Genomic DNA, 22,986 nt, shown 5'->3' on the forward strand with positions numbered 1-22,986 from the left:
TGAAGGTCCTCGAGAGTTGCAATTTTGTTTTTCTCAAAATCTCAGCACTGAGAAAAAGGCATTAATTTTGTTATTGCAGAGTTAACGTGGAGTGGTATAAATTCGATGCAGATTTCAGAGTTAATTATATGTTTGTTTTTTTGTGTTTTTTTTTTTATTGATATAAATTTTTGCCAATTAGTAAAGTAATTGAAAGAAATAACGATGGAAAAAGAAAAATCAGTGCAGAAGCTTATTTTAGTATCAGAATTTCTTAAAGGTATGAGGATGAAACCGTTCAACGAATCCTGATACTTTGAAGGAGTTCAACAGGACTTACCAATAAATGAAGGACGGAGGCTCCGGAGTCTTGAGCACGGTGCACGTCAGGTTTATATCGCTTCCACTTTTGATGTAGAGTTCAGGGTTCCCCGTGATCATAGCCTTCGAAACTGAAAGAAGCCAGACGAAAGGTGTGAGAGCCTAATTGATCCTGGATGAGAAAAGAGCGCTGGTCTGGAGGAAAAAATTGATTACATAACGAAGAATAAAGGGAAAGAGAGATTAGATTTTTTATAAAGATAAAGAGAGAGAGAGAGAGAGAGAGAAGGGGAGGGGGGAGTAGAAAGAGGGAGAGGGAGGATGGAAAAAAGAGAAACAAGCGGATACAAAAAAAAAAATTCAATCACGCGGGAGAAAGCCAAGCCCAACGACCCGGCGCGCGCTAATATTATTTTTGCATCCCGTTGGGGATCGAGTTAGTATTTTACATTAAACCAAAATGAAGGGCAGCAAAAGCTCCGACCATATATATGTATACCGTTGCGACGTTAATGCAATTATAGGGGTAATACGGTTCGGGCTGATCTGTACGATTAAAACTACCTTATGCAAATCCGAATAAGTGTCTGTTCATGTCTTAAAATCCCGTACCCGCTACTCGAAACAACCTAATTTGAAGGTGAGCTGAAATTTTGCCTTTCTTCTTGCTTTATATTATCGTAATCTCAATTTCACGGTAAAACAGTCTTTATACATCGCAGATCGGAAGCCGGATCGATCGTTGGTCAAGAAGAGCGTTGCGTAATTTAGACTCGTGGTTCCAGCTCGTTGATTTCAAGTGGCGAATCAGCTCCCAATCAGCTAAAAGGTAAAGCAGATCGTTTTACTCGATAATAAAGAGCTGAATTTTGGAACAGTGCACTTGATTTATGACCGATTTGTCTCAAGGGTACTTTTGACTGACGAGAAAAGCATCACGCCAGTTTCTTCAATTTTTGGAATATTTTTAGGTAGATCAAAAAACATGGGTCACGCATTTTCACTTAACAGTGAAATCCATTCCCAAGGTTTATTCTCAAAAATCGGGGAAAACTTTTATCTTCGTGATTTGAACGGCTCAATCAGCGTGTCAAAAAATACGTGTCCAACTGTTTTTGACGTGCGGCAACATGTCACAAAACGAAGAAAATCGGTAAGGGTTATTTCGTTCTTGGGACTGCGAGTTACTGCTTACGTAATTGTCAGTAATATTTATTCGGTGAATAAGCGTCGATACCAATGACGCGTTAGAAACCAGTTGAACCTATTCACCCGGGTTGACATTGCGTGTTTTTCTACGGGTTCTATGAGCGTTGTGTAAAAAGCCTGTCAGTCGATTGATGGAACGGCTTATCCATATATCATGGACTCGTGAACGGACGGTGCAAAGAATAGTAAATCGAGAATATAAAAATGGGGAAAACGACTAGAAGTGGAGTGTAAAAAAGGAAAAGTAGAATTAATATTGACTGATCGTTAGACGGTAATCAAAGCTTCGTACATTGGGACGAACGACTGCAAACAGATTAACCTCGGTTGTACTCGGAGGCTATTCATCACGGGGTAATTGGTTCTGTCAGGCAGCATGGCTTTCTTCCCTCAACGGCGGGTTATAACAGCTTGCGGAAGGGAATGAAATGGGAAGACCAAAATGGGGAAAAAATGAAAAAAGAATGCGGAGAAATAAGCAGATTCGAAAGTGACGAATTGCGGATTTGCCGTCGGAGAAGGAAAAGGAGGAGGCGGAAATCTACTCTGCTTGGTGCACTGCAAACCAAGGTGTACAAGGTGCGAGGCACCGAACTACGGCACGCCACTTGGCGCTGCTTCGCAAGTTGATGTGTGTATTCAACCACCCACCGCGAGTCTAACCGCCACCTTTGAATGGTGCCTAATACCTGAGGGACATGAGAAGTGAAAAGAAGAGAAGAGGTGAGGAAAGAAGAGAAGCGAGGGCGGCGGCCATCCTCGAACCTCAAGCTGCACCTTTGAAGGATATTTTTCTCCAACACATAGCCTCGCCTCAGCTCTTGGGCATCGGTTATTGCTTTGATAACCAGGCCGCGTGTTCGCCTGTTCACCCACACACGCCAGACACGTCCTGGAACCGTTTCAAAGCTTTTTCCTACAGCGCAAACGTTTCCCGTCGATTCCGTTTGATGTCGCGGACTCGGTACCTCGTCGTCTAGTCTGGGTGCCTGTTTATTCCAGAGTGAGGTAGTATGCAAATCGCCGACCGAGTTCTGCTCTGCGAACTCACGAGACCAGGTGCTCGGATCGCTTGCTTCTCTGTATTCACGAGGGAATTATGTTATCTGAAAACTCATCGATGACGCTAAGGATCAATTTAGAGCAGGCAGGGTCACAGAGGTTTATAAATAGGCAACGTTTATTTGGCGCCACCTCACTGTTGAACTTGATTCTGTTGGTACTATGGATGTATTCAGTTGTTGAGTTGATTACGAAAACGGTCTGTTAAAGGAATCATTACACAGAACTTCTGAGAAGATTATTGTTTGATCGAAGCTGACATTTCCACACCATCAGCATCTTTGCCCATATCTCCATTTAGGCGTAATGGATCAGTCGATATGTTTCAAGTGTCCAAACATAGCACATCTACTCTGATGGAATCTTAAACTCGAGGATGATGATATGGTCGGACAATATCAGTCAAAATGTGTCGATGTAAAAGAAAGAATTATTGACGATAAAGTCACAGGTTCAGAAGCCGGGGAGCTGTATTTGAATTCAGTCAAGGTGAGTAATTAAGTTACCATCTTCCGTGGTATTGCAAAGGTAAAAATTGAACGATCGTTTCTCTTTGAAGTATTGCTCTACAATAGAAAAATTTTTCTGCTCAATTCAGAAATTCACTTTCGGATAGCTTGACATTGACATCAAATTATTTTTTCGTACAGTGTACAATTTTGGTTTAACAGAAAAAAAAACGTGCTACCGCAGTTTAAATGCTTCGAAACGATCAGTAGCCTATCTTTTCGTTCGGAACCCAAGTGCTTCAATTTAGTTTTCAAGTCGCTCAAATTGAACTTGACTGACTTCAGTCAATACTAGTATTAGAACCTTTTCTGCAGTTTTCTTTTTCCAGTCTATTGCTTTTATGATTACACTGCACATCCTGATGCGCACAGTAATTTTACGAGAATTTTGGGAAAGGGAAAGAAGCCCACACGAATCTAAAGACAACTCACCGACTACACTGAGGTGGTAAGCCTGGCTGATCTTGGGCTCCGTCGAGACTTGACACTCGTAAACGCCGCTGTCTCGGATCTGGGGTGAACTGATCTTCAGGGTCCACTCGTCGCTACCGTCACTGTGGAGCGACTGAAACCGCTGGTCGTTCGTGTAGGTCAGAATGCCGACCGTCAGAATGTGCAGATCTCTTTTTCTGATCCACGAAACCTGGAAGAAAAATGACGATCGATGGATTCAACGTCAGCGTGATCAATCTATTACATGTATATTGGGGTGGTTTGAAAAAAGTTTTTGACTCTCTCTTACCCCGTCAAATGGTAGGGTTTTGAAGCAAAAAGAGCCTGCTAAAAGATGAGTTCTTTAGCTCCAGTCTCTTGGGTTGCGATCTTGATTTTTATCTCTCGTTCATTCGACACAGGGAAATTCCACTTTTTTTAAAAAAGTTAAAATACTAGTGAATTGTTCAATGTGTTTTTAAATTTATGCTTTAAGCTGATTCTTCAAAATTTCCAAATCTGTATCAAAGCATAGTTCTCGTCGTTAGAACACACGGTACAATCACCTGGAAACTGCCAATTTTCTCTTTTTCGATAAAAAATTTGAACTTATAAGAAAAAGTGAAATTTTCCAATGTTAACTGAATGGGTGATAAAAATTAAGCTAGCAACCTGTTGGACTTGAGCTAGAGAGCTCATTTTTTGGAGGGATCTTTTTTCTAACAAACACTAACACTTGAGAGGGTCAAAGTGAAAAAAGACTGTTATTTTTAACCATCCAAGTGAATATATTATTTTCTTTCTTTTCTTTTATCGATCTTTGGAAAACATTCTAAGTTAGAATATCTACCAATTCGCTGGTAATAACCAAATAATTGAACTTGATCTCCTCGCTCAGCATCCAACGACAAATACCAGTTGTTGCATGAATCCAAAGTCACTAGCATATCAGTGGGGTTGACATCAATAAATCGGCAAAATACAGTACCACCGTTTCTTGCAACGAGATTTACTGAGATCGTCGAAAAACTAACAAGTACGAATGTAACTTAAAAACTTGAATAATTCCTAGAGCTTATGCATTCGTGCTCGATCATTTTTCAGCTATTCCGCGAGTTTTCAACAACTGAAACGGCGATCCATTTATTATATATCACGATCGCATTGCCAAAGTGAACTATAAATTTTTCCCCAGCACGGATTCAGTCGAGTCGTAATGTCACCGTGAAAAATGCGACTGTTCGAACTAAAATAAAAACCAATCGTACATTTTTCATCCGAAAGTGACGTGAGAATGTTTCGTCGAATGGTTTCGTATTCATGTCGGTACAGTGTGTTACGTGCTCAGTCCCTCTTCGCACTCGCAACTCATTCTCCGTCCATCTTATCTAGAAGCCTCTTCACTTCATTAGACTAAACAATCTTTCGCACATCCTGTGCATACCTGACCATCTCCTCTCAACCCCAGAACCCTGATCACTCACTTTGCTTCGCGCACTCACCGACGCTTCTTTCCGCTCGTCCCAAGTCACTTCATCTTCACCTCTCGACCCGCGCACTTCTCATCTACCTTAGAAACTGATCGCTTCGTCTGTATATTTTCGAACCAATCAATAAATATGAAATTCATGTTCTAATAATACCACGCATCTGTTCGACTGTATTGCTCGACTTCCCGGTTGCTATTAAGGATAAAAGCAAAGTTCAACCCCATCGCACTGTATTCCTTACCGCTCGGGAATAAACGACCCTCAAATCGTTACAACTGTATACTACGGTTTCAATGGCGAAGCTTTTTTCCGCACTTTTTTTTCTATTATTTAAAATGGTAGAAGAACGAAGTTTCTCAATATTTTGCAACCCTCCGCGTCCCCAAATGAATAAAAATGAACGAATAAAAAAAGTTGGTGAAATTGATATCAATAGCCGTAAATTGCGAGGTCCCGGGATGACCGAGCCCTAAAATTCCGGACGGACATAATAAAACAAGTGTCGTGCAAACGTTTGAACATTTGTTTCCAGCCAGAGATGCGAATACTGCCGTCCAGCACGCAGACACGTTTTATATACACAGCAATTTTGGCATCGAGGGAGTCAGGCGTGTCTGAATGCAGCGGCGTAGATACAGTCGATATGTTTTGATTTATCATCGATGAAAATCAGGGATCAAGAGAAGGGTTCTGGGCGTCATTTGGATGATGCATGAAGCGGCAGATAATAGGCTGAGTCACCTAAATTATACACAACCACAAAGTTGTTATATATTGTACCAGGGACGGTTTTAATCTCGTCTGGTCGGAGCAGAGGGTCGTGATTCTAAAAAAAAAAAAAAAATGGAATAAAAAACGGCATAATGGAGTAAAAAATCCACTCGGCTAATGGGAAAGAAGAATTTGACGAAAGGGTAAATAACGGCCTGTTGATAATAGGAGAGTTAGTAGGTTTTGGTTTGTGGACATGAGCCAGCGGAGGGTTTGCACGGAGGCTCGGAGGCGTTACAAAGTTATTATTTCCACTCCTCGCAACTCGAATCTCCATTAACAAGAATCACGATCCTATAAAGTGCATGAAATCGACGAACGTCACGCAAAACGGACATCGCCATATCCTTTCACCGCGTAGAAATTCAACATTACAAAAAAAAAAAAAAAAAAAAAGGACGGACTAAAGAAATATTTGTCGCGATTGCCTTTTTTTAGCTATATATGTATATATGGGTCATTCCATGTCAAATCGACCAATAGTTGGAATCGACCCCCTTCGATTTGGCCGAATTTTGGTCAGGAGTTTTCTTTTATCCTATTACGAAGTTCTGCCAAAGGAAAAAATTTTTTAAAATTTTTTCCAAAAGATATGAAGAACTCAAAATTTCACAATTTTTCCTATTTTTAAACTTACATTTTAAATATCTTGAAAACTGTTGCAAATTAAGAAATGATCAATGGTTAATTTCAAAGAGGATACTTGGGGCTGTAAAAAAAAAAAATTCTCGAAAAAAATTTTGAAAAATTTCAAATTTGTGAAATTTTGAATTTTTAAAAGTTCTCAAAATTGACGCTCGACGATAAATTTTTGACTTAAATTTTTTTGTATACCATCTTGAACCAACCCTAAGAGATCCTGAAATTTTTGAAACTATGTTTTTAGATTTTTCCATAATATGAATTTTTGAATGTTATTAAAAAAATTATTTTCTTAAAAATAATTTTTTTTCATTTTCATCTCAAATGTGTTCAGTAAATCATGTTAGTTTGTAATTTTGAACAATTAGAATTTTATTCAGGGGCATAATGATGAGCAATAAGAACATTGATGATATTTTATTAATCAAAATTGATTCCGATCGATTCCAACTATTGGTCGATTTGACATGGAATGACCCATATATGATTCAACTAGTTTTCATTTTATTCTTTATTTTTGTTTTTTGTGCTCGAATACGCTGTCTACTCACGTAATTATACTTAAACTCTTTATAATTTAGCGCGCCCGATTGTTTCATCCAGATTTATACTCGTTGAAATTGTTTGAAGCAGATTTTTATACTTTTCAAACTATTCGAGAATCGAGTCTTATTTAATTTGGATTGAAATTTATATTTTGAACTTTGAGTTAAATCCGGAAAGAGTTGTACATTCGGCGAACTTTAATTTCGGCGAAATTTCGTTAATTGTTTCAAATCTTTTCGAATATATTTTTTATACTTGTACAGATCTTTGGTAGTGACTGACTCCAATATTCCACGTCCATCTTCGATGCTTGAATCTCAAAGAATATAACATTCAATACCGATCCCTTATACATCAGTTTCATCCTCAGACGCCAATATAATTACGAGTTACGACGAAGTGGATTCGATGAGTTTGAAAATGATCCATATTCGGATTGTTAGATCGATGGGGCAAAGAAACCCTTCTTGGCACAATCGACCTTTATTTCTTACAGATTCGATTAAATGAATGATCAAAATGTAGAAATGATTACACATCTATCTGCATTGAGAACAGAAATTCTTCAACCGAAATGAACAATTACTTGATTATCAGCAAACAAATATGTGATTCGATCAAGAATCATTATATACGTGATGCTAATGTTGAACGGACTGTTAATCAACTAATTACAAATTACGATTTGTAGTTTTAATTGGTAATTATGAAAACAAAATTAATTTGAAATTACAAAAGTCCACCCCAATATAGCGCGGAAATTTGTAATTATATGCGCCCAACACTTCTCGACGCGAATATGAAACGTTATTTGATTTCACAGGCCAATACACAGCATATTGTTCGAATCAGTTCGAATTCAATTGATCTCAACATAATCGTTTATTCGAAAAAAACAAAAATAATGTTTTCACTGCTGTTTCCTAAACTTGATTGGAGTAAGATGAGAAAAAAATAACAGGGATCAAACCTCACGCACCTTTTTTTTTTTTTTTTTTGAAAACCGGGCTTTGCTATCAAATCATGGAGTTAGTCTATAATGTCTGAGTTGTCGGGGTACGACGAGAGTAATTTTCTAAAACCCGGTTCCGGCCCGAAAGAGGCGTGTTTCCAACCTGCAGCGAAAGTGGGTGGGATTCGTTTGCTGGAAGAGCGGAGTTGGTATATTTATCGAAATCGACTTTCCTACATCGGCCGTGAGAGAGAGAGAGAGAGAGAGTGGAAAATGTGTACACGCAGCAGAGGGATCTCGAATGGCTATCGCGGACGGGGGTTTATACGTGCTGGCCGGAGGAGAGATTTGAAAAGTTTAAAAGTCAATAAAACGATTCCGCTGCCAAAGTAACGGCGACCGAACGATACTCGCGTACGCAGACGCGTAACTGCATCCGCTGCTCCGGCTATATACAGGGAGAGTTCATCCCTTGGGATCGAAGTTATGGCTGTGCGTTACGTGTGTCTACCCTCATACTTTTCTGATACCGCGTCGCGAGAATATTTGGATAAATATTTAAAGACTGAGCTCATCCTTAACTGGGTAAGTACCCGCGCGATGATCAGAAATAGGTACACGATATTTTTAATCACGTTTTTAAACTTTGATAATCGATTATGTAAGAAGATGGTCTCTGTGCTTATAGCTTAGAGGATACACCGCTGGAGGGAGCTGCCATCCGATTGACCTCGCGAAAAATGCAGCCGAAGTGATGCGAGAGAAAGATATTCATTAGGGTTACTCCGTTTGTCTCATTCCGCATTTGATTGGCTGAGATGAAAGGTGTCGACCAATCAGGTGTGGAGCGAGAAAGACAGATTGTGACAAACATAACCTCACTCCTTTTCACTCCTCCGCTACACGTTCCGTTTACGCAAAACTATCTACGGTAGTTCATGCTCTAAGGCTTATAAGGACCGAGCGCAAGTACAAGTAGCGCCTCGAGTGGCCAAATTTATCACTGTCGGTGGGACTTGCACTAACCTTGACGAGTCGTCTGGCGGTTATTCGTCATCATTTTTTCGAAAAAACAAACCATTGTACCAAAAAAATGCTTTCACTCGGTGTGAGCTGAGTGAACGTTCGTTGTTGCGCTGTAAGTTGTTTCAATAGTTTCAGAAATACCGAGTAAACCGTTATTTACTGTGTGACAGGGTGATTCGAAACGATTGGTTGATTTCGTGAGGTGGCGTAGCCACGGAAGATTATGATTGGCTGAGTCATTGGCGTAGAGAGTAGAAAATGCCCGTCGGTTGGGAGAAATACGGTCGATTTGGCGCTGTCGTCAATTTGACGTACGGTCTTTTATTTGTCGTAACGGCTGCTTGTCATCAGACCCCGCAATTGCGTTTTTTACATATTAAAAAGATCATTTAGCTACTGCAAAGCTTGTACGCTATTTGGAATCTGAAAGTATCTGACTTTTTCCGGTATTCCAGCGTGAGAATAAAGTTTTTCCAGTAACCTTTAAAAAAATTGACTGCTGATTTATGGCAATTTTTTACACAATAATACTTATGCCTTTAGTATTGCCTGGTAACTATCTTATTTTCTGATTACAGAGGCCTGCGATGGTTTATTCCCCACAAAACTGAGTAGTAATATAGGTAGGTATTAGGTTCGAATCTATGAAAAAAATGTATAAAAGATTCTATCAGGTAAATGTTTTCATAAATTTTTTCTCTGTTTTCTTAGTACTACTAGAGTTAACTTCCAATTTCTATGTTAAATATATGTATTAGCGGTCGTGTTGACATTTAAATAGTCACCTATCCTCAGTATTGTTTATGGTGATTTTAAGAATATTTAAAGTTATATAAGTACTAGAGAAAAAGATTGATTAGCAGTTCTGAAGAAAGTCGAAAAAGATATCACAAGTCTGTTTTATTGACCTAGTCTCTTAAGTCTTGTTTAAAACTAATGCTGTTTATTTTATACCTAAGCATTCAGTTTTGTGACCATTATATTTTTTTCATGAAAATTGTTAAAAAATCTGTAAATACGCGTATCTTGCGTAAATATAAACCCCGATGTAATGCAAAAACACCAGCATAGCGTTATATTTTAATTCCACACACCTAAATACCTGAGAAAAGCATTATTACTTAAGGGTGAAATGAAAGGTTATACTTGGCAGACCTGTGTTATCAATTTACCATCAACAGCCTGTGATTTTTTGTAAGGAAAAGAAAAAGGAAAGAAGCTTTGGTATTAAGTAATATACATAGAACATATGAAGTGGTACGACGATATAAAATTTTAAGTACAAGTTGTTTTTCCTCAAGATCGATAATACTCTGTGTAAGAAGAAGCTTATTTCTTCGGCAAACGCAAAATTCCAGCCTTGTTATCGAAATTCTTGACTTTTCCTTCACTTTTTTATGCTGTAAGGAATTTCATAAGTTTTCCCGGTTTTCCAATTTTTCCCTGTGCGTACGAACTCTGCACTGAGTTTTCGCATATTTTTCCCATAGATTCCCACGTTTACATAAAACTTAAAAAAAAATAAATAAATAAATAATTTGTGAATTTGTTAACTACGGCGAAATAAATGCGGTTCTGATTGATAACCTAAATTATTGTCCTGACAAATTTTTTGTTGAATCAAATAACATTTACGTAACAAAATCTTCCGTTGTTGGGTATTTTTGAGTCTCCGACTCTAAGTAAGACTCCAACCATCTCTGATATTCTCGTATTTATTTTTTTGCTCAGTGTGACGCCTTCGATTTTTCTGTGAAAATCAAGGAGCCTACTTTTTCTAAATAATCAAATACGTTTTTCCAAGTTTAGATATTTATTTTAAAAAAAGTATATAATCTTTCTTCCAAATCTTTTTCATTCGACTGCCAAGTCCTATCACTTTCAGATTTTACACTCGGTCTTGTTCGAATTCCCCGCAAAAGTTTGTCTGACGGATCGACGCACTCTTCTCTTCTCGACAAAGAAAGACTTCGCGGTGTCGGGTATCGGTTAAAAATGATAGTTGGTCAAACTCACCGCTCGATCACCGAGGTTCCTGACCCTGCAGTGAAGGTAGGCTGACTGTCCAACGGTGGTGGTGGTTTCCCTTCGGGTGGTGTTGTCGAAGTAGGGTTGGCTGAAGGGTGGCTGCTCCCAGTAGGAGGGCTGGTGGTGCTCGACGACGTTGCCCCCGTTTCCGTTTTTCGCGGCGCATTCTAAAACCGAGAAAATCCCACCAATCTGTTAGCAGAAGCGACGCCGCATCTATTTCTTTGGTGATTTTCCGCGCTGGTCGGAGAGGCAAAGGAAGATAATAAAATTCGGAATGAGCGAGCAGGCTGACATTTTTCTTTATATCTTTTCCTTTTTTCTCTCTATCCTCTACCCCCCCTTCCACCGTTTACTTGTCTTTTTTCCTCTTGTTTTTTTTTTTTTTCTTTCTTTTTTTCTCATTCACTTTTGCCCCTCTCGGCCCCCTCGCCGTCCCGCAGAAATTAATAGCGCAGACGTTACCGAGCTCTTATACGCTTCTTAAGTAGCGAGGAGATGCCGAGGCTCGAGAAAGCGTCCGTCCCTCGGGAAGTGTTACTTAAAATTCCACCGTTCAGCAGTATGGGATGCCGAGTGGCGGAGAGGGCGGTGATGGGGGGGGGGGAGGGTCTGAGCGATGCCTGTAAATGTCTTCATTTCCTGTAAAAGTCCCCCTAATTCGGTTGGGCTCTGACGCCCAACGCGAAGAAAATTCTGCCGCTCAGGTAATAGACAGACACCTGAGGTGAAGCTGAAGTTAGGGATGTATATGATAAACTGTTAGAAATCGCGGGAAAAAATTTAATTTTTTTTTTTTTTTTTTTTCATCCGCTAAAGAGCCTATATTTTAGCTAAAGTCTAAGAGTTGCCTCGCTTGTTCATATTTAAAAAATATCTAAATAGCGCTTGTTCAAGTTTCGTCCAACGGTAGCTTACAAAAAACAAATAAAAAAAAAAATTAGGAGCAGCTGGGTCTTGTTTGGATGTAACAGTTTGGATTATTAAATTGTGTTCAATACTGACGTAATCTTTTTTTCACGGTAGAATAGTGAGAAACCAGATACTGAATAGCGTTACGATTTTCGTACCTGATGTTTAAAATAGACCTAGGCTGATATTCCAAGGTCTAAGAATACAATGTTATTATTTTTTAAGCCACAAACCGTACAAACTAGAATGAGTATACCTTTTTGACACTTCGTTTGTTGTCCTAGTCGGAAATGATGTAATGTTTAGTAAGATCTAAACAGTATTAAAACAATGAAGTGAGGAAACGAATGTTTGAAAAATGTCACTGAATTTAGTCTAGCTAGATCTGCATGTAAACGACAGGTAAAAATATCCCTGTGACATGGAGAAAAATTTAAGAACACGGATTTCAAATTGCAGGATTTCATTTTATTCAGAAGATTAAAAAAAAAAAATCGTTATTCTTCTACTTCTTTAAATTCATATGAAAAATATCGGTAAGAAAAATTCATATTGCTCGCTGATGAAAAAAGGTTTATTCTTTTCGTAAATGAATTCTCCACAAATCTTCTCGATTTGACTTTAAATTAACGACAAAGTTGTTCTTGCTGAGACGTAAGTTTGTTACGTATAAATTATATCGATCGTGCACATATGATTTTTTTTTCATCGACTGTCGTTCAGTAGGAGAAAAATTCTACGTCAGAAAATTTGTAGAGAATTTGCAAATAGAACAAGCGATATATACCCTTTTTTTACTAACGAAAAATTGCAAGACAATGTGATTTCTTTAAAGCTATCAAAAACGAGGTTTTTACAGTTGAAATACGGTTTTCGCAAAATTTTCGGTCTGGATCACAGGGAACTCTTATTTAGACCTGGCTTGATTAACTTCAAGTGTACTTTCACGCCATGTATTGTCATATTTTTGCACTGGCAAATATTCGGATTCAGGAAATCGAGAATTTCATTTACAATTGTAACATTATGTTTAACAACTTTGATGCAATCGCGTTATTGAAATCACCTCTCAAACGAAAAGATCGTGCGATTCGATCAATTTTTACAAATTGGAGCTCATTCAATTCGTCAATTATTTGCATCAAGTCACCGTGACGTCAGGTTCGTTATAACGCATGAACCATTTTCTTACAAAGCATATTATTCCATAATTTTCAACAAATAACAATAATTACACTGTAATTATGAGTCTTTTGATCGGTAAAGAAGATTAATAGAAAATATAATTCCAACAGTTTGTAAAAAACTGAGAGTTGACTGTGATTAATTAAAATCGAACGATCGCTGCATTCGTGTAGCATCGAAAAAGAAATCAGCATCCAACAGTACGAATGTTTTAACGTGATGAATGAATCTTGGTTAAAATTCATGGGTTTCAAGGAACTTTCTACGTCAAAATATTTTCATAATCAAAATCCGCTTGATTGACTCGAGGCAAGAATGTGAAATTTTTGTCTTGTCGTTTTTTCGTTTCTGGTGTTTTCAGCGAACCGTGAAAACCAATTTTAGGTCAATAAAATAAAAAAGGGCCGAAACGTCAAGCAATTTGACAGTATTCGTTGACCTAAGACGCCGAAAACCTACTCTCACAGAATTTGGATAAGGTCGGGTAAAAACACTTCAATAAAAGGCTAATATTGCACTCACAGAGCTGCACCAGAATTGGCTCCTTGTTTTTCAATACGACGAAGCAGATTCCACGGTCTTGCTCTTTGAGCGATTGAGGGCGAGTACTTCGCTCTGAATATTCTTCGAGCGTGCATTAACTCAGGAATAAAAGAAAACTCGGAATCCCTACGGGATGCTGCACATGTCAAACGCGAACAGCTTCGATGCAGAGAGAATTCCGGTCGTTTTTCCAATACTTACATTTAGATTCCATCTGTGTTAACGTGGCTTTGTTTTTCGTGTTTTTGTTCCCAATGTAGGGCGCAGGGTTCGCTGCATCAGTAAACGTCAATTCGTGACTGATCTGTATATACGGTCGTTCGTGGATTCGAGAATAGGGTGAAATCGGTGAATATTGATGTCTGAATGACACCTCTTGTCGGGAGGAATTTGGAGTTCCGGAAATATCATGCCTTAGATCCTCATTTTAACAGTGAGATGTTTTGATTTATTAAGTTGACCGTAACAGAAGGTCCCAGAGTATATAATTTATGTTCAAACCATCTCCGCGTGATGTTTGGAGTTTTTAATAATAATAACCTAGCAACCGTCATCGACGTCTTGAGAAACTCTCTCACCACATTCGACGATGGATTCGCATACCCGTATAGACTTTGATCGAAACCAACGAGGCACGGTACTCAATTAGCTTCCACCTACGCGCATAAATGGGGAAAAGTATAGTTCGAAGTCCGTGCGCAAGTGTAGAACGGGGTGGAGATCGGTAATTGAGATACCGGTTCAACTCAGCATAATATGCTGCTGTTTGATTTCGGTTGGATAAATTCAGGGAAAGGAGATATAAGGGAGATTTGTTCAGGTAACTGTCGGTGATTACTTGACTAAGTCAAATATAACGGTCAAACATGCCAGAACGACCATTTTCATGCATAAAACAACTCAGGTTTATTTGAAAAATATAGAGAAGCCATTTTTGTTCTCAGATTTCTGTTTCGGGTCACGCGGTGTCGTTCAAAGTAGCAAAAATCTTACTAGAATATTCGTATAATATAATGCAAATTGAAATGTGAGATTTTCTAACAGCCAAACGATCCGTGCGCCTGATGCAGGCAACCGCGCAGTATCGCCACATTCTATTTTTCATCATTTTCCACATTTCCTAATATTCAGGTTATTTTTACAAATAACGTTTAAAATTTCGAATAGTCATGGTGGGATACGATGATCGACCTGAACACGAGCTGTATCTCTGATTGACTTGCTGAGGCGCACAGATCGTTACGCTGTTAGAAAAAATTACGGTACATTTTTGGCTAGGTAAACGTTTCGATATGCTGTGACAATGTCAGAAAATTGAACACCCAAGTGTGCATGCGACAAATTGATCGTCTGTTTAGATAGGCTGGCTAATTTTATTTAGATAGGCGACGACGCGAACTGTTAATATACGCAAGCTTTTCGAGGTTATGTTGACTGAGATAAAAATTCTTCACATTTCGGTTACCTCAAATTCCCAGCGCAACATAACCTCGGGGCGCCAACGAATTTTGATAGCTATAAACGTCTAACCACGTGAACTGAGTTGGCAATCCTGACAAGCAAACAAAAAAATAAAACTCGGCGGGAATCGGTTGAACCAATCAATGAAATCACGTGATTTGACGCCTGCGCATTTGGGTGTTTGGTTTCCCGAAACTCTCACCGATACGTGCCACAAAATTTTTCTTCCTCAGTATTTCGTATTTGCAAAAAAAAAAAAAAACACTCGATTCCTTTTTCTTTGCGAAACCACATAACGACGTAACTGTATTGAAACATGTATCATCGTTCTGATAATTTGGCGAAAATTTCGCAAAACTAATTGCTTGTAAGATGAAGTGTCCGGCAAGCGCAGCTGCACAAGTAGGAGAAACGATTAGCGTTTGAGGAAGGGGGATGTGTTTTCAGTTGAATGCACATCGCATCGCGTCGACGAGGCCGAAAGTGTCGGAAAAGCTTGCCTGGGTCAAAAAGCTCGCGGCGAGGAGCGGCGAGATGAGGGGGGGGGGGGGGGGTTGCGGCGTTTGCTAATGACGTCAGGGTAAGACTGCTAGGTATACCTATACGGTTTCCGTTTGATGGATGCGTGTGCGAGGGGGCGTTCCACCCCCCTCCCCCGTTCCGTGCTTCCCCCCCCCCCCCCCTTCTCGCTGTATCCACCTTTCGGTTTTCGGAGGGTTCTTCCGCCCCGCAGGAGAGTGTGGTTTGCCGGGGTATTTTTTTTTTTCTCGCTTTATAAATTTTCCTTCTCTCTCTCTTTTTTTTTCTCCTACTTTCTTTCCGTTTTTTTTTTTTTTTTAATTTTTTTTTTTCATTGTATTTGTTTTCTCCACCGCCCCCCTTTTCTACTACGGTTAACTCCCTCGCAACATTTCATTACTCATTCGCAACCGCGCCGCTCGCTCTCATAGCTTAGGGCAAAGAGATGCCGTGCCCTGCGGTCGCGTACCTCATGTCAAAACTTGAGAGGCTACCCTTGCGTTTTAACCGACAGCTGCTGCTGCCGCTGCTGTTGATGTTGATGCTGATGCTGATGCTGCTTATAACGTCCAGAGTGGGGCGGAAAGTAGGGAGTGAGGGAGCGAACAAGCCATGGACAATTATTTTTAGGCATGGCATAAAATGACGCAGCGAAGTGGTAGGTACGTGATTTATTTTTCATAGATAGCACCGGCGTATGCAACGATCAATTTTTAATCCTATATTTTATAAGCTCTTGCGTGATATAAAACTTACACCTTCGGATTTCTTTCGATACGCTCTTTTTTCATCAACAAATTAGAATCTTATCGAAGTTTATAACTCTTCTGAAATATTGTAATATATGTACCATGTACTTCAAGAAGCTATATTTAGCTATGTATGGAATAAATACCATTAGAACATTTTTTTTTTTTCACAATTGTATTTGGAATATAATTTAATGATAACTTTTCTACTCGAGTAGAATGGCAAGCGCTCCACGAACCGCAAGTATTTTATCATCTCCGGTACAATATGAAAGCGGCAGGTAACGTCAAAAATGTTGCTTCAAATTCAAATGTTTGTAGTCCAGAATTGAAGTAGGATATTCAAGTATGAAAAAATTGTTGAATAATGTCAAAATGTCACTCAAGCTCGTATCCAGTTACGTGTGCACGAATCCGCTCATGTAGACGTTCATTATGTATCACATTATACATACCCAGAACGGGGATTGTGTCAGCTGAAAATTAAATCCAGGATCACCTCTGACGTCGTTTATTCAAACGCAAGAAGAAATAAAGAAAAATTTCACTGTACGTATAAAATTAAAGATAAAAGAAAAAACCACGTAGATCTCACAATTATATATTCGTCGATTGAAATTATTTTCACCTCCGTGAAATAGCTTGTAAAGTCTCGGCAATTAGTATCGAAAATCAAGGTTTATGAATCTTAAGACCATAACTCGGCTTCCCAACGTAAAAATATATATTCTTTAACAGTTAGATTTTTCAACCCCAATAATTATCAGACTTGAAGAAGAATACTCGTGAATTTCGACAGCAAGAAATAAAAATCAATCACAATTTATTTAATCGTTCCCATTGTTTGCTTCAAAATAATCCACTTTGAACTACTAGAGTACTTTTCCTATTTTTATAGAGTGTTGTGCGTTTTTGCGGACACGAATCAATCGACTTGTTTTTTTTTTTTCTGCAAGTTGGCTGATTCAAAGAGCTTTGGATTTCGGACTTAGAACGAAGCCGCACGCAGAAAAGGCGTCGATGTAGATTGCGACCGTGGCACGGTAGCTGGAAAGGGGGGGGGGTTTAGAAATAATCCTGACTGACGCATGACGTGAGCATGAATTTTCACAATATTTTTTCCCTCCCTTCGCTGTCACACTTTTTCCTGTCTCTTATATTTTACCGAATTTCTATTGCCTTAGTCTGGTTCTATCGTGTAATTTAATCGTATTCAAAATATATCATATCCTTTGTTCTCTACTTCTTCTATCAATCTACTGAATCGTCTTGTTGTCATACGGTGTATAATTGGAATCAAGGAGTGCATAATGTAATCCTAATCAATCGATTGAAGTTTTCTAAGTGGAAATTCACCATTTAAGGTGATCAGTTAACCAAGGATCGATACCGTTTCATGATTTTTTTTACGAGATTGGGTATTTGTCAAATCATTATATTCATAAGCAACGAAGATCTATTTAAAAATTTGAAAATATAAAATACATGCTTCATAAACAAAAGTTTGGATGGCGGTGCTATATTTCAAATGTTTTTATATTAAAAAAAAAATAGTAGATGCGCCCGATTTCACTTTACGCCGGTTTATTTTATTCAGAAAATTAGTTTCTACAGAATCCACCGAATTAACACTTTCTAAAATCATTTTGGAATCGTTAAACGTTGAATTCTACAACAATACACCGATACTGATAACGATTAACAAATTTCAGTATCGAAATAAATATTGTAAGAAAGAAAATTTGTTCGAATGACTTTAGGGGAAAAAGTATTCCTATATCTATTTCCAGAGAGATTCTCGCAGCTTGGTAATACAATATAATACTTTGAAAAATACTCAATGTATGATTTTCCACCAATCAACCAACCTTCTAATTAACACTCGGCCGCGTCTGACTTCAACGAGCATTTGTACCAACCTTCTTAGGGTTATCATCAACGTTCCTTTGTCTCTCGAAATGATTCATCTTCGAAGAGAATAGCCTTCGGTATCGCAATTGCGCGTACGAATTAAGGCATTCGCCGTCTCAGTCCTTGCAGTAATCGTACGAAGCACGTACGGATGGAGAGTCGAAACTGGTTCAAGTCGGCTAATGAATCAAATTTATACGCGGTTTGCGCAGCAGAATTTCCACTTCCGGGCAAAACGCATCTACCCTCAATGTCGCCGTAGCCTTTCACGGTACACTGCGAGTACAAAACGTGCCTTTCGATGCTGCTTTAGTATAGTTTGAACCTCTTCCCCCCCTTTCCTGTCTACTTTACAGCAGGTGAAACTTTCAATGTAGTCAAAGGAAAATGGCAGAAATATGTAGACTGAGAGTAAAGTAAAAGATTTATGAGAACAAGAGCAGTAAAGTGGAGAAAAATGAACTAAAAACAAGAAATAGAAGAAGTCGGACAGAGATATCTGGTTATCACTCTCCCTTTCTCGTCGTTCAATCTTTTACTCAAGAGTGAAGAGTGAAGAATTTCGTACTGGCCATACAGTGTGTTTCGAGGAGGTACGAAATGAGAGATGAAGATGAAAATGAAAAATGGAAGAAAATCAGAGATACCGCGCCTGAAAAGTGAGAGAAAAATAAACTATTGTTAGAAAAATCTTCGGGCACTTCTCAAATAATTTTCCATACACCTTACCGTGATTTTCCTGTCTCATTTTATACAACTTGATCAAAAATCTTGTGCGCAAGAATAGAGAAGGTAGGAGAGCGATGGAAACAACTACGTGTCACGTCGCACATGGCACAATGCCAATTCTGTGATATAGTAAAAATATCGTTATACAACTGAGGATTTGTACGAAATTCTGTGATGCTTGAATAGATTTTACATATTTTGCGCATTTTTTCATGCGTGTTTTCCGTACGCAAAATACCCGTTTCTATGACGGTAAAGTGAGTCTGCGAATGCGCATGCGCGGAGTACGGAAAAAATCACTTTCAAGTCGTGGGAGTTAAAAGTGGACTTTTCTGGACTGCGCGCATGCGCTGTCGCGATAAACTCTGACATTACGCGACCCTAACCTCAATTTCGTGCTTCGTGAAAAAACGCGTAACATACTCTTTTTACATAAATAATCGTATATAAAAAGGCGGCAATAGTCTTTTCGCCTCGCGTATCTGCAATATTCGTCTTCGGTTCGCCTGCGACTCATATTGCAAATTATAAATAATCCAAATTATTTCTCAAAATTGTCTTACAACTTATACATCGGTCCAAAGTCAAATAACTACCGAACGAAATTTCCCGACAAATTTACATTCACGCAAACTATTTAGAAATAGCTTAGCTAAATTCGCTCGCAATCCAATCAATTCCAACTCACGAAAAACTGCACCGATTTTCTATAACCGTCAAAACATCGAGATCAAGTGTAAACTTGACTTTTTATTCCCGGTTTGACTATCGTAACTTCCTTTCTTTTTTTGAACACGTATACAGTGCCAGAAGTAACAAAAAAAAAAAACTGCTCCGTATATCATAAAATATTTTGCCTTTTTTGTCCCAGTTTTTTAACCTCTAAATCGTCCTATAAGTGGCGCTAGTAGACTTTCGATACTTCTGACACACTTGCCGATGTCTTTGAGGTTATAATTCTGCTCATTCTGTTCATTCTGCTTGTGCGAAAATTGCGAACGGTGAATGTCACGATAGTTCCGATCATATATTTAGACATAACACGTATAACCCACATAACGAACGCTGAGGGTACCGAGCAAGTTTGCCAAAGAACAACTAGCGCCGCTAGTGGCGGAATTTGGCGAGGAACGTTGCGCGCGCCACTTTTAGCAGCGAGTGACAAAGGTTTGGTAAAAACCAAGCAGCCGGCGGATTTCGGGCATAATGCCTATCTGCCATCGCGATTGCGGAGTCAGGCGATTCGTTTGGGTCGGAAAGTAGGATTAGCGGTAAATGCAGCAATGCAGGACTCGAAGTACTTTGCTGCAGCGGTTAAACGACGCGAGGATTTATATATACCGACTAAGATTTTATCGGTTGGGTCAACGACTGGCCAGCCAGACGGCTCGTAAGAGTCGTAAGTTTGCGCAAAGAAATTGCCACAGGTATTATACGTGTTTTCAACAACACGTGAAATCCGTTTGCAAATCGCAATGGTAATTAATCACACGCGTTTACCGAGCAATTTTATCCCCATTTTTTATCACTTCGATCGTAATACGTTTATTTTTAGGCTGATCAAGTATACGTATAGTTGATGCATGAGTTTTTTCTATCCTAAAATCTGTGGAAAATATTTATTAATAATTTGATACACAAAATGAAGGAACGAAATTTGCATTGAAATTGATTTTATTAAAGACAATAGCTGTATCGTGTACGCAAGAATAAAAATTGACAAATTTTCTAAATTATCTGTGAAAGAAATGATTTTTCAATTCGAATAAGTTTAACTTCACTTGATAATACAAATAGTTGTTTCACAAAAATTATCGATCATTAATTATTGTGACAATTAGGTGGTGACTCGCGTAACTTATCTTCCCTACGCTCCTCCAATAGCTGTGAAATCTTTTCAGATCCTCACTGCGAGAATCGTAGCGCAAGGAGCTTTTCGAAAAAAACCACTTTCTGACGTTATTCCAAACAATACCTGGACGCATATGGAAGGTAGTGAAAACCACTTGTTTTCCGGAATTCTATCACGAGTTCGAATTTTAAGCTAATCGAAAAAGTCTAGACTTTCACCGACGTTCTCTTTCAACTGTCAGCAAGATTGTTCAAGCTGACTAAAATTATCATTTCATGCTAGTAATACATTATATAATTTACTCCGAAAATAAATACCCGCAAAGTATTTCCTTCCGAGCAGCGTGCAAATTTCGCGTTTCTTTTTTAAAAATGAGCAAAATATCGTTAAAGTAAATACCTAGCACCATAGCAATCGACCGGAGCAGCCATATATAATCAGGCGATTCGTCTCTGGAGCATCGCGGTGCAAAAATGAGGGCAGCCGGGCAGCGGGCTTGAAAATGGGGACGAACAGAGGCGAGGAGGAGCTTTCGTAGCTTCGGTAGGTTGGCGTAGGATATGGAACCTGGCCGGTAATATGCGTATGCAAATATCTCAATTCCTATGCCGAAATTTTGCCCATAGAAAAGGTTCGCGGACGCTCGTCGGTCCGGAGGTAGGTATTACTAATATTTTCCGAGTTACGAGCGTCAATATATTCCGAGTGGGAAATGATAATAATAATAATGACAATAGCGGCTCCGGTTACGGTAATAACGCCAATAAGATTCGGCTGATTTATCGGAATTTTTGGGTCCCCCTGCTGCTTATATGTAAAACGCCTCCGGGATCTTATAACAATTTTATTATATCCATGCGCCCATCCATTGAGCGGGGAACATGACTTGCAACGGATATATTCTGCAGGGTACATTATACCCACTCCGCCCAAACCAATCCCACAACTCCTGCATAATAGCTTGCCTCAAAAATATATTGCTTTTAATAACACCGCCGCGCTTCCTTTTTACTTGTATCAATTTCTGCCTAACGTTATGCTTACCACCGGGAAAGAAAACAGGGTTATTATCTTGCGGTACTTCCCCAAGGACGACCGTAACGATCGAGTCACACAATTTTTCGTGAATTAGATTTTTTTTTTTTCATCGATTTTCGAACCATCGGTTTTATGGAATATGAAAACAGATTCGAACGATTTGTTCGACCTATGTCAATGGTGGTGGGTGAATCCTTCGTTTGATTCAATCTCGAGAAACGTAAAAACTGACGAAAAACGTAGAGAGAATCTGTTCTGAAAGTGCGCGATAGTTGGTGATCACTCATTTTTTCGGAACAAATAATACTAGGCAATCAACGATTTGTCTTTGACATAAAGCTTGGGCTGGGTTGTTAGTACGGAAATGTTGTCACTTTATTCTTTCCCTATTTCTTATATCAATTAATTTAACATTTTTTCACGAATGTGAAAATTGAATCGGTAATCTAAGTATAGTTCAGATTGTGAAACTTGGTAATAACGTCATTATTCGTAGCTTATGGTTGCGGGTAAAAGAGAAGGGCGTCCACGAGATAGAAGAATTCTCAAAACACGCGAATTTTGAAATGTATAGGACAGTAAAAATATAAAATTGTGAAGGTAAATAAGAATATAGCAAGTGAAAACTACGATTTGATAGTTTTGATTTCTATACTTCACCTTTCGACATTTTGACTTTTCTATTTTGTATTCGAACTTTCTACATTACAAAATTCTACAGAATGCGTAATGGCGTTTTGGAAAATCGGATACTGTGACTATTCTGTTCTCTAATCCTTCTACATGTTCATTTACACCCATTCCTAATTATCTAAATTTAATGGGTCGATTAACCACAAATTCTTATTAGAATACTGATCACAATTCTCAATTGAAAGGACCACCATTGCGATAGCGCACCTTTTTCAGAAAAGTTTTCCTCCTTTTCGCGAGCTTTCTCGTTCCATTGTGCGGAGAAGCAACTCGGTGAAAAAGAACCGGGATTTTCGAGGATCGAGGTTTGACCGGTAGCTTCTAATTAGGGCCAATCCTCATCTAATTATTGTTTCGAGCTGCATGCAGGGTTTTAGATCCAACTTGAAGCCTCTCGCGAGGGACGATGGGAAACCGCAAAAAAAGC

At 38.9% G+C, this 22,986-nt stretch overlaps 1 protein-coding gene across 7 annotated transcripts in view; it reads right to left on the reverse strand.

Moving 5' to 3' along the window:
- Positions 1-22,986, reverse strand: part of LOC124300455 (limbic system-associated membrane protein-like) — a 218,334-nt gene that overhangs the window by 20,400 nt on the left and 174,948 nt on the right. For all 7 annotated transcript variants that reach the window (XM_046754585.1, XM_046754588.1, XM_046754587.1 and 4 more), the window contains 3 exons: positions 10,956-11,134; positions 3,513-3,723; positions 320-431 (listed from right to left, as the gene is read on the reverse strand). In XM_046754585.1, coding sequence (XP_046610541.1) covers positions 320-431; positions 3,513-3,723; positions 10,956-11,134 — 502 coding nt within the window. The remainder of the gene's footprint in view (positions 1-319; positions 432-3,512; positions 3,724-10,955; positions 11,135-22,986) is intronic.

Source organism: Neodiprion virginianus, chromosome 3 (assembly GCF_021901495.1).
Source record: "Neodiprion virginianus isolate iyNeoVirg1 chromosome 3, iyNeoVirg1.1, whole genome shotgun sequence".
NCBI classification, from domain to species: domain Eukaryota; kingdom Metazoa; phylum Arthropoda; class Insecta; order Hymenoptera; family Diprionidae; genus Neodiprion; species Neodiprion virginianus.